The sequence below is a fragment of the Scyliorhinus torazame genome, chromosome 10 (genome assembly GCF_047496885.1).
Source record: "Scyliorhinus torazame isolate Kashiwa2021f chromosome 10, sScyTor2.1, whole genome shotgun sequence".
NCBI classification, from domain to species: domain Eukaryota; kingdom Metazoa; phylum Chordata; class Chondrichthyes; order Carcharhiniformes; family Scyliorhinidae; genus Scyliorhinus; species Scyliorhinus torazame.
Window position 1 is genome coordinate 254,236,356 of NC_092716.1, and position 16,085 is coordinate 254,252,440.

Below are 16,085 nucleotides of genomic sequence, written 5' to 3' on the forward strand. Positions count from 1 at the left end.
TTTTTTGAGGCCATTACCAGTGCGGTAGATAACGGGGAGCTAATGGATGTGATATATCTGGATTTCCAGAAAGCCTTTGACAAGGTGCCACACAAAAGGTTGCTGCATAAGATAAAGATGCATGGCATTAAGGGGACAGTAGTAGCATGGATAAAGGATTGGTTAATTAATAGAAAGCAAAGAGTGGGGATTAATGGGTGTTTCTCTGGTTGGCAATCAGTAGCTAGTGGTGTCCCTCAGGGATCAGTGTTGGGCCCACAACTGTTCACAATTTACATAGATGATTTGGAGTTGGGGACCAAGGGCAATGTGTCCAAGTTTGCAGACGACACTAAGATAAGTGGTAAAGCTAAAAAGTGCAGAGGATACTGGAAGTCTGCAGAGGGATTTGGATAGGCTAAGTGAATGGGCTAGGGTCTGGCAGATGGAATACAATGTTGACAAATGTGAGGTTATCCATTTTGGTAGGAATAACAGCAAAAGGGATTATTATTTAAATGATAAAATATTAAAACATGCTGCTGTGCAGAGAGACCTGGGTGCATGAGTCGCAAAAAGTTGGTTTACAGGTGCAACAGGTGATTAATGGAATTGTTTCCTTCATTGCTAGAGGGATGGAGTTTAAGACTAGGGAGGTTATGCTGCAATTGTATAAGGTGTTAGTGAGGCCACACCTGGAATATTGTGTTCAGTTTTGGTCTCCTTACTTGAGAAAGGACGTACTGGCGCTGGAGGGTGTGCAGAGGAGATTCACTAGGTTAATCCCAGAACTGAAGGAGTTGGATTACGAGGAGATTACCTTATGGTCTTATGGAGAGGTTGAGTAGACTGGGACTGTACTCGTTGGAATTTAGAAGGATGAGGGGGCATCTTATAGAAACATATAACATTCTGAAGGGAATAGATAGGATAGATGCAGGCAGGTTGTTTCCACTGGCGGGTGAAAGCAGAACCAGGGGGCATAGCCTCAAAATAAGGGGAATTTAAGGAGATTTAGGACTGAGTTTAGGAGGAACTTCTTCACCCAAAGGGTTGTGAATCTATGGAATTCCTTGCCCAGTGACGCAGTAGAGGCTCCTTCATTAAATGTTTTTAAGATAAAGATAGATCGTTTTTTGAAGAATAAAGGGATTAAGGGTTATGGTGTTCGGGCCGGAAAGTGGAGCTGAGTCCACAAAAGGTCAGCCATGATCTCATTGAATGGCGGAGCAGGCTCGAGGGGCCAGATGGCCGACTCCTGCTCCTAGTTCTAGTTCTTATTGCATTTGTCTTCCTAACTGCTGAGTGAACCTACACGTTAACTTTAAAAGAGTCGTGAACAAGGACTCACAAGTCCCTTTGAACTTCAGATTCCCGAAGCCTTTCCCCATTTAGAAATTGTCTATGCCTCTATTCTTCCACCAAAGAGCCTAACTTCACACTTTTCCAAATTTTATTCTGTCTGCCACTTCTTTGCTGTCCAAGTCAAAAATGATCAAAACATTTCCCAGGAGATTGAGGGAGGAAATATGTCAAAGCAAGACCTTGTTTGGTGACTAGTTGGGGAACACCTGATAAATGTTAGAATTTTACATTTCTCTGCTGGGGGATTTGCAATTAGTTGGGAACTATTGAATTTCAAGGATGGCATTCCCACCGGGTTCCCAACTGCCCCAACCTCTCGACAGCTTTCTGGCGGGTTGGACAAGGCCTAAATCATAGATCATGGATCATAGAATTTACAGTGCAGAAGGAGGCCATTCGGACCATCGGATCTGTACTGGTTCTTGGAAAGAGCACCCCACTTAAGCCCACACCTTCAACCTGAACCCGTAACCCAGTAACTCCACCTTACCTTCTTAGGACGCGAAGGGCAATTTATCATGGCCAACCCACCTAACCCGCACATCTTTGGACTGTGGGAGGAAACCGATTAGCTGGCCCCCTTTTCCTCCTTGCCCACTCTGGGGACCCCCCCCCCCCCCTACCCCACAGCCTTTACTGACCATGCCCCCCCCACCCACCCCCCGCCCCGGCTAAGATTCTGGTGACTGCTTGCAGACTCTGGGAGCTGCCGGCCAGTTAGATTAGAAGCCCCACCTCCAGTCAACGACTAGAGGATTACACGACTGGATGGCTGCCAGGATCGGTGGCCATGCGCTCCCCACCCACTCTTCGCATGGCGGGAAATGCCATTCTAAACCTCATGGCTGAGGCTGTTCCTTTGCAATAGTCAGACAGATCAAACCATTTCAAGTACACCAGTCGTAAAAGCCATCAGAAGCATGGTGGATTTCGACCAACTCATGGGAAAATAGGATCGCATCACATGGGCCGTTTTAGGCTTTTTACCCCTCGCAAGAGATGAACTGGATTGCTGTCCATTTAACTTCAAAACCCATCTCCAATTTGCCAGCATAAACTAGATCTGTGAATGAGTGTTGACCTTACCTATCTGGCAGCCATTCCCTGTGAACCCGGGAGGACAGGAGCACATCTGTGGGGCAACACAGCTTCCGCCATTCCTGCAGCCTCCCTCGCAGAAAGCTTGAAAGACACAAAATAGCATTTTAAGCATTTTAGGTACGGCCCAAGCATGATCAGAGCAACTGAATGAGCAATGAGCGCCAGTAAACGGTTGTTTGAGGTAAATATCCCAATCTGTCTCGACCTGTAATAAAAACAATGTCCTGATCCAGAATTTACAATAAGATCGAAAACCTAAGCACTTAACATTTTTAGAAATAATGCATGCTTCTTTTGCGAGACAACATCAGCCCTCTCACGGTACGTTGTGTGTTCGGAATTTATAATTGGCCTGGATTTTGTGGTCAGTTCGAAGGAACAGTGCTTGCCATGGTAAGGACTTAACTCAGTCTATGAAAGGGTTAACAAAATAATGCCTCAAATGAAACACAACAAAAAATCGTCCTGTGTGAAATAAATATTACTTTCGCAGACACAGAGTGGCAGAGTGGAGCCCTTGGAAATCCATTGCCAGACAAGAAAAGTGGAGTATAGTTGCACTTGCTAGATGGTGTCTTGCTTCTCAAGCATACTCAGACACGGAACCATATGACTACAACAAACAATGGTACATTATTCCAAAAGCAAGGGATTTTCTTTCCTTAGAAATGTAGGCAAACAAGTAGTCAAGTCTGTATAATCCGCGAGAAATTCAAACCTCCGTGGTTAGAGGGTTATTATTAAATCTCCACAGAAAACTGAGGTAAAGATAGCAAAAGCCAAGCTTTATACTTGTCAGCATGGTGGCACAGTGGTTAGCACTGCTGCCTCACAGCGCCAGGGACATGAGTTTGATACCAACGTCAGGTGACTGTCTGTGTGGAGTCTGCACGTTCTTCCTAAGGCTGCGTGGGTTTCCTCCGGGTGCTCCGGTTTCCTCCCACAGTCCAAAGAGATGCAGATTAGGAGAATTGGCCATGCTAAATTGCCCCTAAGTGTCAAAGGGTTATGGGGATTGGGCCTAGGTCGGGTGCTCTTTCGGAGGGTAGGTGCAGACTTGATGAGCTGAATGTCCTCCTTCTGCACTGTATAAATTCTATTCTATGAAACTTCTGATTGCAAGTATAAAGCCAGTTTGTTATTTGTTTGAATATCTTTATTATTTTCATTCTGAACTACATTTGCGGTTGGAAGTTAACATTTCTAGACAAATTAGTTCACCTTGCATTTACACTTTGTAGTTTTCAAAACAATATTATCATGCAATCCAAGACGGATGGGAATTTTCTGCCCCCCTCCCATCCACATCCTTCACTATGGATGTGAGTCATTGACCGGCAGCTGGAACTTTCAGTCCCACTGGCGGAAGGGGTAGGACAATCCAGCCTTCAAACGTAGAATGAAGTATTATGGTGAACATTAAAAGGTCTGTAATCTTGGCCGGAATTCTCTGTCCTTTGGGATTCACTTTTCCCACCAGCAGCTTACCCTCGGCCATGGGTTTCCCAGCGGTGTGGGATGGCTTCAATGGGAAACCCCATTGACAAGTGGTGGGATAGAGAATCCCGCTGCTCGCGAACGGTGCGCTTCCAAGAAACACACGGCTGGGAATCCGGAGAATCCAGCCCCACATGAAACAAAGAATTCTGGAATTCTTCATTCTACAAATTTTCCAAGAGTGTTATTCTTACGATATACAGTGTATGTTTGCTCCCGAGATCATTGTGTTTCGCCTAAAATCTCCCAGAAGAAATGCTTTCTAACAATGGACAGGCACACATGTGAAAGTTTGTCTTTGGGCGAGAGGGTTGTCTCCTGTAAGCAAGGCATTGTTCTCCAGTCTGATGAATCTAGCCAGTGCAAGAAAAACTCAGCTGTGGTGTGTAAACTTAGAAATTGCTTCACGTGTAGCATTCACAAGCTATGCAGCTGTCCTAAGATATATCTGTAGCTAGCGTAGCTGATTAAGCTTTTATGATAATTTAGAATATTTTAAAGCTGAGGTTTAAATCTAGCAATAAGTTCAAAAGGAAGGTTTGCTCTTGCCATGGGGTAACAAAATGTTAACAGCCGTTCTCCTCAAAAAAGCTGATCGCAAATATTTCGCAAGCTACAGTCTCTTCCTCTTCCCCAACTAAAGACGGTGAGAGTATTTCTTTGGGCGTAGGAGCTGGCTGCAGGATCCTGGGAGCAAGATGGCGTTCTCCAGTCTGACGAGTCTAGCGTGGGCGGCGCGGTAGCACAGTGGTTAGCACTGTTGCTTCACAGCTCCAGGGTCCGGGGTTCGATTCCCGCATGAGTCACTGTCTGTGTGGAGTCTACACGTTATCCCCGTGTCTGCGTGGGTTTCCTCCGGGTGCTCCGGTTTCCTCCCATAAGTCCCGAAAGAATTGTTTGACAAATTGGACATTCTGAATTCTCCCTCAGTGTACCCGAACAGACGCCAGAGTGTGGCGACTAGGGGATTTTCATCATAACTTCACTACAGTGTTAATGTATGCCTACTTGTGACACTAATAAAGATTGCTATCGTTAACTAAAAGTATAAAAAGTTCAATTGCAGCGTGCATACTTATAAATTGCTGACATGGGCTTTATTAATAGCACTCACAAATTGTGCAGGTGCATGTTCCTCTGAAGGCTGCTGGTCCCTGATAGGTTCCCTTCGTGTTCTTACCACATAACAGTAAATGTGAGAACAAAACTTGGGGCCTTGCAGACTTGCCCTCATAAGAAAGATGGGATTGTTTAGACCAGAACCTCCTGCCTGTCATTTTAGTGGCCTGATTCAAAAATATATTTATGGCTGCAATTCTAGCACAGCGCAAAATCTGGTCAGACATTTTTCATGCCTCTCCTTTGCTGCCAACATTACTAATCAAGCACACGGTGCTTTGGAAGAGGTCCCTGGGGTGAAAGCAGGCACTTTAGTGATGCTCTTAAATAACCATGAACCAGTGCTAAGCACTCAGGGTGGAGACAGTGCGTTTTGTATTGCGCCGTAGGTCAGATGGATACATGTACAGTGCCCCCCCGCAGGCAGAGAAAATAAATCCAACTCGATGATAAGTACCTACTGTCTCCATCTAAGCCCTTTCATTTATTTCTGGCAGGCAATACCAAGCACTGCTGTGATACCCGTGACACTCAAATAACCACAGAAGCATTTTGGGAACAGACAGCCAGAAAACAAGATGCAGCCTTTAGTAACTTGGGCTGAGGAGCTGCCTGATTAATGAAAAAAGAAACGTTGGGTTGATACAAGGGCTGTGAGCATCCTGAGCATGATTTATAACCACTGCAATTAAAACACATTTTGTCCCTTCCCAAATTTTGGTGATGCCGATATTTTTTTGATAGAACTGGTGATTTATTCTGTGATCCTCAGCAGCCAATTATGATCAAATTCTTGAGCTGCTAATAGAATATGTGCCCGATGTGCAGTTTAATTAGGATAGGCCATGTTGAAGCCGTCTCCTGCTGAGCTTGGGATTGAGGGAAATCAGCAGAGCTAGGGTGGGCCTGGGAGAAGGGGACAGGAAGTTACCAGGCCTGGCGGGTTTGGAATGAGCTGCTGCCACCTTGAGCGATGCTCCCCTGAAAGTTCTAACAAGCCCACCTGCCTAATTATCCTGTTTGCCGTTGATGACCGGGGAGCAGTTACGGCAGGCTGCCTGCGAGGCGGCAGCAGGTGGAAGGGGGATTAGCCAGACAGCAGAACAAGCAATCTAAAGTGGGCTGCATTGATGTGCTCTGCTCCACTGTACAGGGGATGAAAGAACAGGTGTTGGCGAGTGACTTAGATGGAAGAGGAGGAGCAGCGAGCCGGTCTGGTGCAGGAGTGTAAAATAAAGAGGAATCCCTTTTCATCCACCAATGACCAGGGTACAGGTGTGCAAGGAAGAAAGCAATGGTAAATGGCAAACTGGTATTGCGAAAAATGCAAGGGCTTCAATTTATGGGCGGCATGGTAGCACGTTCTCCCCGTGTCTGCGTGTGTATCCTACGGGTGCTCCGGTTTCCTCCCACAATTCCCGAAAGACGTGCTTGTTAGGTGAATTAGACAATCTGAATTCTCCCTCAGTGTACCCGAACAGGCGCCGGAGTGTGGCGACTAGGGAATTTTCACAGTAACTTCATTGCGATGTTAATGTAATATTATTTATTTCATATTATTTAGTTATATTTTCATCAACAAGCATTTGCCACCAAATCACAAATCTTTAATCTTCCAGTGAAGACCCAAGAAAGTCCAATTCTCTCCCCGCACATAATGATGCAATTAAAGTCGATTTTCGTGTGTTTCCACAGCGGGCTTTTCCCGGAACAGGTCACAAGTCTGGCACAGAGGTTTATAGCTTGAGGGCGCCACTCCACGCGAAGCGTGACCGATCAGGAGTCTCCTCCGCTCTTGCTGCCAGCATGTCGGAAGGATTTTGGTAGGTTGGCACACTGAACCTGTTTGGCCAGCGGAAGCAACCTCTCAGCATCCACCCAATCAAACCCATTCAGAATCTTGCGTGTTTCAATGAAATCGCCTCTTGTTCTTCTAAATTCCAAAGACTACAGGCCCTATTTGCTCAGCCTGTCATCATTGGTCAACACCCTCATTCCAGAGAACAATTTAGCGAACCTTCATTGTACCGCCTTCAATGCAAGTAATCTCCTTTCTTAAACGTGGGGACCAGATCTGTGCACAGTACTCTGAATGTGTTCGCTCCAAAACCGGTACAATTGCAGCAGAGTTTCTTTGTTGCCAAGACACCATTTGCCTTCCTAATTTAAAAAATAAATAAATTTAGAGTACCCAATTATTTTTTTCCAATGAGGGGGCAATCTTTGGGTTGTGGGGGTGAGACCCATGCAGACACTGGGAGAATCTGCAAACTCCATGCGGAGAGTGACCCAGGGCCGGGATCGAACCCGGGTCCGCAGCGGTGTAGGCAGCAGTGCTAACCATTGCGCCACCATGCTGCCCAATTTGCCTTCCCAATTACTTGCTGTACTTGCATGCTACCTTTCTGTATTCCTTGTCTGAGCTAAACCGAGTCTCTCTAAACTTTAACTTGCATGTTTCTCATCTGTTAAAATCAGTAGGGGAGCATTTTGGGAACAGTGACCACAATTCAGTAAGTTTTAAAGTGCTGGTGGACAAGGATAAGAGTGGTCCCAGGATGAATGTGCTAAATTGGGGGAAGGCTAATTATAACAATATTAGGTGGGAACTGAAGAACATAGATTGGGGGGCGGATGTTTGAGGGCAAATAAACATCTGACATGTGGGAGGCTTTCAAGTGGCAGTTGAAAGGAATTCAGGACCGGCATGTTCCTGTGAGGAAGAAGGATAAATACGGCAATTTTCGGGAACCTTGGATAACGAGAGATATTGTAGGCCTCGTCAAAAAGAAAAAGGAGGCATTTGTTAGGGCTAAAAGGCTGAGAACAGACGAAGCCTGTGTGGAATATAAGGAAAGTAGGAAGGAACTTAAGCAAGGAGTCAGGAGGGCTAGACGGGGTCACGAAAAGTCATTGGCAAATAGGGTTAAGGAAAATCCCAAGGCTTTTTACACGTACATAAAACGCAAGAGGGTAGCCAGGGAAAGGGTTGGCCCACTGAAGGATAGGCAAGGGAATCTATGTGTGGAGCCAGAGGAAATGGGCGAGGTACTAAATGAATATTTTGCATCAGTATTCACCAAAGAGAAGAAATTGGTAGATGTTGAGTCTGGAGAAGGGTGTGTAGATAGCCTGGGTCACATTGAGATCCAAAAAGACGAGGTGTTGGGTGTCTTATAAAATATTAAGGTAGATAAGTCCCCAGGGCCTGATGGGATCTACCCCAGAATACTGAAGGAGGCTGGAGAGGAAATTGCTGAGGCCTTGACAGAAATCCTTGGATCCTCACTGTCTTCAGGTGTTGTCCCGGAGGACTGGAGAATAGCCAATGTTGTTCCTCTGTTTAAGAAGGGTAGCAAGGATAATCCAGGGAACTACAGGCCGGTGAGCCTTACTTCAGTGGTAGGGAAATTACTGGAGAGAATTCTTCGAGACAGGATCTACTCCCATTTGGAAGCAAATGGACATATTAGTGAGAGGCAGCATGGTTTTGTGAAAGGGAGGTTGTGTCTCACTAACTTGATAGAGTTTTTCGAGGAGGTCACTAAGATGATTGATGCAGGTAGGGCAGTGGATGTTGTCTATATGGACTTCAGTAAGGCCTTTGATAAGGTCCCTCATGTTAGACTAGTACAAAAGGTGAAGTCACACGGGATCAGGGGTGAGCTGGCAAGGTGGATACAGAACTGGCTAGGTCATAGAAGGCAGAGAGTAGCAATGGAAGGATGTTTTTCTAATTGGAGGGCTGTGACCAGTGGTGTTCCACAGGGATCAGTGCTGGGACCTTTGCTGTTTGTAGTATATATAAATGATTTGGAGGAAAATGTAACTGGTCTGATTAGTAAGTTTGCAGATGACACAAAGGTTGGTGGAATTGCGGATAGCGATGAGGACTGTCAGAGGATACAGCAGGATTTAGATTGTTTGGATACTTGGGCGGGGAGATGGCAGATGGAGTTTAATCCGGACAAATGTGAGGTAATGCATTTTGGAAGGTCTAATGCAGGTAGGGAATATACAATGAATGGTAGAACCCTCAAGAGTATTGAAAGTCAAAGAGATCTAGGAGTACAGGTCCACAGGTCACGGAAAGGGGCAACACAGGTGGAGAAGGTAGTCAAGAAGGCATACGGCATGCTTGCCTTCATTGGCCGGGGCATTGAGTATAAGAATTGGCAAGTCATGTTGCAGCTGTATAGAACCTTCGTTAGGCCACACTTGGAGTATAGTGTTCAATTCTGGTCGCCACACTACCAGAAGCATGTGGACGATTTGGAGAGGGTGCAGAAGAGATTTACCAGAATGTTGCCTGGTATGGAGGGCATTAGCTATGAGGAGCGGTTGAATAAACTCGGTTTGTTCTCACTGGAACGAAGGAGGTTGAGGGGCGACCTGATAGAGGTCTACAAAATTATGAGGGGCATAGACAGAGTGGATAGTCAGAGGGTTTTCCTCGGGGTAGAGGGGTCAATTACTAGGGGGCATAGGTTTAATGTGAGAGGGGCAAGGTTTAGAGTAGATGTACGAGGCATGTTTTTTACGCAGAGGGTAGTGGGTGCCTGGAACTCGCTACCGGAGGAGGTGGTGGAAGCAGGGACGATAGTGACATTTAAGGGGCATCTTGATAAATACATGAATAGGATGGGAATAGAGGGATACGGACCCAGGAAGTGTAGAAGCTTGTAGTTTAGTCGGGCAGCATGGTCGGCACGGGCTTGGAGGGCCGAAGGGCCTGTTCCTGTGCTGTACATTTCTTTGTTCTTTGTTCTATATTCTGCTTTTCCATTCTTCTGGCCAAAGTGGTAATTTCACACTTCCCTGAATTATACTCCATCCGCTATCTTGTTGCCCACTCACTTAACCCGTTCACGTCTCTGCAGCATTTATGTGTCCTCCACACAGCCTACCTTTCCACCTAGCTTTAACCATCAGCAAACCTAGATACATTCATCTCTAACTCATCATCTAAGTCATTAATATAGAATATGAACAGTTCAGGCACTGCATTATTCACCGCCCGCCAACTTGAAAATGCTTTGTTTACAAACACCCTCTCCTTGTCCGTTAACCATGCCTCAATCCATGCCAATATTTTACCCCAAACTCCATGAACCCTTAGCTTGCCGATTAGCCTTTTGTGTGACACCTGATCAAATGTCTTTTGGAAATCCAGGTATACCACATCTACTGGCTCCCTTTTATCTTTTCTATTACCCTCAAAAGACTTGAATAAATTGTCAAACAGGATTTCATCTTCCTTCTAAGATCTGAGTACCGATATCCAGAGCTCCTCAGACCTCACCGTTTGTCCATAGACAAGTAACCCGAACCCAGGTGGCAAGTGTGCCCAAAAGCAATCACTCCTGAAATGAATCCCTTTAATCTACCCTTTTTTTAATTGTGGAAACAAACTGTTTGCAATTCTCGATTGAAACCTTGAACAACCTGAGGGTGGATGTGGAGAGGATGTTTCATTTTGCGGAATAATCTAGAACCCTGGGTCACTGTATAAAGTCGGGGGTCGCTCATTTAACACAGAACTGAGGAGAATTTTTTCTCTCTCAGGGGATCGTGACTCTTTGGAACTCTCTTCCTCAAAAGGCAGCGGAATCTGAAACTTTGAATATTTTTTAAGGGAGAGCTGGATAGATTCTTCATTAACGAGGGGGGGGGGGTGAAAGATAATATGGGGGGGCTTAGGCAGGAATGCAGGGTTGAGGTTACAATCAGATCAGACACCATCTCGCTGAATGGAGGGGCGGGCTCGAGGGGCCGAGTGGCCGACTGCTGCTCCTACTTGGTATGTTGGCTTGTACAGCCCTGGTATCAAGCAATACCAAGATGTTGCAGCGGACGTTTTTAAAGAAATAACACTCAGGTCCAACTCATGCAATTTGAGTCTGATAGATTGAGTGTTTTAAATACTTTCACAGTGCGCAATAATTTGTACTGTAAGCAAAAATAGAGGAATGAAATACGTTTCCGTGTCTGATCGGAACGCGTAGCACTTATGAAATGAAATGAAAATCACTTATTGTCACAAGTAGGCTTCAAATGAAGTTACTGTGAAAAGCCTCTAGTCACCACATTCCGGCGCCTGTTCGGGGAGGCTGTTACGGGAATCGAACCGTGCTGCTGGCCTGCCTTCAAAGCCAGCGATTTAGCCCAATGTGCTAAACAGCTGATGGGGATTCTGATTTTGCAGACTCTTGTGCTACTCCACGATATTGTGAACAATATAAAGAAGAAGCTGAAGGGAGGCAAAAAAAGGAAGAGGTACATATTCGCCCACATTGTCAACAGCTCTCTCTCTTTTCTGGTGTTGCCCCTCCCTCTTTTAAACCTGCCATCATCATCCCTCTCAAAAAAATAAACCCTTATCCACCTTTGCAATCTACCACCCCATTATCCATCCCTCTATTCCTCCTTGAACATGCTGTCGCATCCCATATCGATGCTCACCTTACCCGGCACTCGATATTTGAATTGCTCCACAGAATCCCCACAGTGCAGAAGGAGGCCATTTGGTCCATCGAGTCTGCACTGACCCCCTGAAAGAGCGCACTACCGAGGCCCACTCCCCTGCCCTATCCGCGTAACCTCGCACATTGATCATGGCCCAATACACTCAACCTGCACATCTTTGGACTGTGGGAGGAAACCGGAGCACCCGGAAGAAACCCGCACAGAGACGGGGAAAATGTGCACATTCGACACCGTCACCTGAGGCTGGAATTGAACCCCGATCCTCAGCACTATGAGGCACTGTGCCACCGTGCAGGTCTGTCCCTGCCACTGTACTGAAATGGCACTTTAAAAGTCACAGATTGCGTCCTATGACAAAGTAAATCACTCCCTCTTTGTCCTTCTCACCCTTTCTGCAGCCACTGCTAATGTTGACCTCATCATCCTCTCCACTGTCAATGGGCTGGATGGAATTGATCTCACCCCACCCATTATTATCTCTGAGAAAAGCCAGAGAATTACTTGCAATCGTTTATCTTCTTGCTCCTGCACCATGACCATCAGTGTTCCCCCAGGATCTATTCTTGACCTATTCCCCTCTTATTTCTCAACGTTTTTAAAATTCTTAGATGGTATTTATGGCCCATCTGACCATAGACCATAGATTTTACAGTGCAGAAGGAGGCCATTCAGCCCATCGAGGCTGCACTGGCCCTTGGAAAGAGCACCCTACTTAAGCCCCACGCCTCCACCCTATCCCCCTAACCCAGTAACTCCACCTAACCTTTTTGGACACTAAGGGCAATTTAGCATGGCCAATCCACCTAACCTGCACATCGTTGGACTGTGGGAGGAAACCCGGAGGAAACCCACGCAGGCACGGGGAGAACGTGCAGACTCCGCACACACAGTGGCCCAAGCCGGGAATCGAACCTGCGATCCTGGAGCTGTGAAGCAACTGTGCTATCCACTGTGCTGCCCTCTAATTAGGGTAATCTCTAATTTCTCTTGAGCTGACTGGCTTGCTAGGTCATTTCAGAGGGCAGGTAGGAGTCCACATTGCTGGAGACTGACCAGCGCCAGGGACCCAGGTTCGATTCCTGGCTTGGGTCACTGTCTGTGAGGAGTTTGCACGTTCTCCCCGTGTCTGCGTGGGTTTCCTCCGGGTGCTCCGGTTTCCTCCCACTGTCCAAAGCTGTGCAGGTTAGGTGGATTAGCCAAGCCACACCAAGCAAGGATAGCAGATTTATTTCCCAGAAAGGCATAATTGTGAACCAGAAGGATTTTTATGACTATCGATTATAGTTTCCTGATCATCATTGACGAGACCAGGGGCGGGATTCTCCGACGCCCCGCCGGGTCGGAGAATCGCCGGGGGTCGGCGAGAATCCCGCCCCGCCGGCAGGCGAATTCTCCGGGGTCCTAGGGGGGGCGCGGGGCGATCTGGCCCCGGGGGGTGCCCCCACGGTGGCCTGGCCCGCGATCAGGGCCCACCGATCCGCGGGCGGGCCTGTGCCATGGGGGCACTCTTACTACGCGTCGGCCGTGTAGGTCTCCGTGACGGCCGACACGTAGGTGACCCCCCCTGCGCATGCGCGGGGATGACGTCAGCAGCCGCTGATGCTCACGCGCATGCGCGGACTCCCGCCGGCCGGCGGAGTCCCTCCTGCCCCGGCTGGCGTGGCACCAAAGGCCTTCCACGGCAGCCGGCGGAGCGCCAACCACTCCGGGGTGGGCCTAGCCCCTAAAGAGGCGGGCTTGGCCCCGAAAGGTGCGGAGGAATCCTCACCTTTGGGGCGGTCCGACGCCGGAGTGGTTCACGCCACTCCATCCCGCCTGGACACCCCGTCCCGCCGGGACCCCCCGTCCCGCGGGTCGGGGAGAATCCCGCCCCTGGTTTCAATTCCAGTGTTTTTCATTGAATTTAAATACCGTCAGTTGCCGTGGTGGGAATTGAACCCATGTCCCCAGTGCATTAATCCTGGGCCTCTGCATTACCAGCCCAAAGCGCTTGCCCTCTATCCAGCCCACCGATCCACCTGCCCCCTCCCACACCCCACAACAGGATAAATCTTATCCTATTGCCAGATCTCTCCAGCTTTGATGATGAGTCACCCAGACTCGAAGCGTTAGCTCCCTTCTCTCTCCACAGGTGCTGTTGGACCTGTTGAGGTTTTCTGGCATTTTCTGTTTCTGTACAAGTTGTAGTTGTTGTTATTGCCATTTACAAATGAAGCATTGACTAACCTGGAATAAAGCAACCCTCAAAGAAACAGCAATTTTGTGCTGAGGATTTCCCCTTTTATGGCACCAAATCAAGGGAGTTTCCAGGCATCTAACAGCAACAATGTCATCAAGCAGAGCAAACAGCCAATCACATAGTCGTGTTGTCACAGACAGCAAATCAGGCAGCAAAATGCACTGATTATTATTAATCGCTGAATCCCGCACAATCAACATCCTGGGGGTTACCATTGACCAGAATCTAAACTGGACTAGCCACATTAATACTGTGGCCACCAGGGCAGGTCAAAGTCCATAAATCCTATGGCGAGTGACCCCCTAAAGCCTGTCCACCATCCACAAGGCACAAGTCAGGAATGTAATGGAATACTCTCCAGTTGCCTGGATGAGTGCAGCTCCAACAACACTCAAGAAGCTCGACATCATCCAGGGCAAAGCAGCCCCGCTTGATTGCTCCCCTTCCACAGACATTCAAACCCTCCATCACTGACGAATAGTGGCAGCCACGTTTGCTATCTACAAAATGCACTGCAGGAAATCACCAAGGTTCCTCAGACAGCAACTTCCAAATCCACGACCACTACCATCTAGAAGGACAAGAGCAGCAGATACCTGGGATCCCCACTGCCTGGAGGTTCCCCTCCAAGTCACTCACCACCCTGACTTGGAAATATATCGCCGTTCCTTCACTGTCGCTGGGGCAACATCCTGGAACTCCCTCTCTAACATCACAGTGGGTGTACCTACACCTCAAGGACTGCAGCAGTTCAAGAAGGCAACTCACCACCACCTTCTGAAGGGCAACTAGGGGTGGGCAATAAATGCTGGCCTAACCAGCACCGCTCACATCCTGTAAATTAATTTTTAAAAATTCACTTTTAATTACATTTTATGAAGATTTCAATAAATGATTGGAATACATACAACGGATTAAGGTAGAAGCTAAAATATCAAAAGCAAAAAGAGAATTAAGAACGTGTGTTCTTTTTTCCCCAATCATAATGGAGAAGTCGGTCAGTCCACAAATATAAAGTTAGATTTCAGGGCCAGTGAGGTTGTGCATCAATAATTACAAACTTGGTAAGTCTTTAAGAACCCTGTTACATCTCATTAAACAGTGAGGCCAAGTTGAATTTTTCATCAATTCAGTGATTTCTACTTGATTACAATCAGTGGGGACTTCAACAGCACACCCTATTGGAAAACACAGACTCACTGGATTTTACACTTAACCACGCACGTGCAGACTCCACAACTTGATGGCAGTTTCTGAGGAGTAATGAGGGTTAATGTTGATGTCTGATCATAATTACTACTGCAAACTCTGGGTCATTGCATACCAGAGGTCATTATTGTTCATGATCTTTCACAGATCTTTCACAGATCTTACACTGGAGACTATGCATGTATCCGCAAGAGTTTAGAAGAATGAGAGTTGAGCTCATTGAAACACACATGGAGCGAAATTCTCCATCCCGCCCCGCCACATTTCTGCCCCGACCCGCCGGCGGGATGCTCCGTTACACCGGCCGGTCAATGGGGTTTCCCATTGTGGGGCAGCCCCACGCCGTCGGGAAACCGGCAAAACGGAGACTCAGGCCGGCGGAGAATGACGCCCATGATTCTTACAGAGCTCGACAAGGTAGATGCAGGGAAGATACTTCCTTTGGCTGGGGGGGGGGGGGGCAGAGAGTGGCCTAGAACCAAGGTACACAGGTTGGGATTCACCGACCCCCCACCGGGTCGGAGAAAACGGGGGGGGAGTCGTGAATTCTGCCCCGACGCCGGCTGCCGTGTTCTCTGGTGCCATTTTTCGGGCAGTGGCCGTTGGCAGCGCCCCCGCGATTGTCCAAGCCCTGATGGGCTGAGCGGCCATCCATTTTTGGCCAGTCCCGCCGGCGTGGGTTACGCATGGTCCCACAGGGCGGGACCTGGCAGGTAAATCGGCATGGGCGGTCCACGGGGGGGGGGGGGCGGGCGAGAGAATCCGACCCCGGGGGATGGGGGCCCCCACGATGGCCTGGCCCGCGATCGGGGCCCACCGATCTGCGGGCAGGCCTGTTCCGTGGAGGCACTTCTTCCTTCCACGCCGGCCCCTGTAGGGTTCCGCCATGGCTCGCGCATGCACCAAAAATACAACGGCCGATCTGCGCATGCGCGGAATCACGACGGCGGCTCCGCACATGCGCGAGATCTCGACGGCCATTCCGCGCATGCGCGAGATCACGACGGCCATTCCGCGCATGCGCGAACCCGCGCAGTCACTCCAGCGCCGGCTGGAGTGGCGCCAACAACTCTGCCGTCCACCTAGCCCC

The 16,085-nt window shown here is 48.1% G+C and overlaps 1 protein-coding gene across 5 annotated transcripts in view; it reads right to left on the bottom strand.

The window, feature by feature from the left end:
* The window catches only part of LOC140384726 (protein kinase C-binding protein NELL1-like), a 1,091,429-nt gene that overhangs the window by 225,755 nt on the left and 849,589 nt on the right, over positions 1–16,085 (bottom strand). For all 5 annotated transcript variants that reach the window (XM_072466691.1, XM_072466689.1, XM_072466693.1 and 2 more), the window contains one exon: positions 2,431–2,526. In XM_072466691.1, coding sequence (XP_072322792.1) covers positions 2,431–2,526 — 96 coding nt within the window. The remainder of the gene's footprint in view (positions 1–2,430; positions 2,527–16,085) is intronic.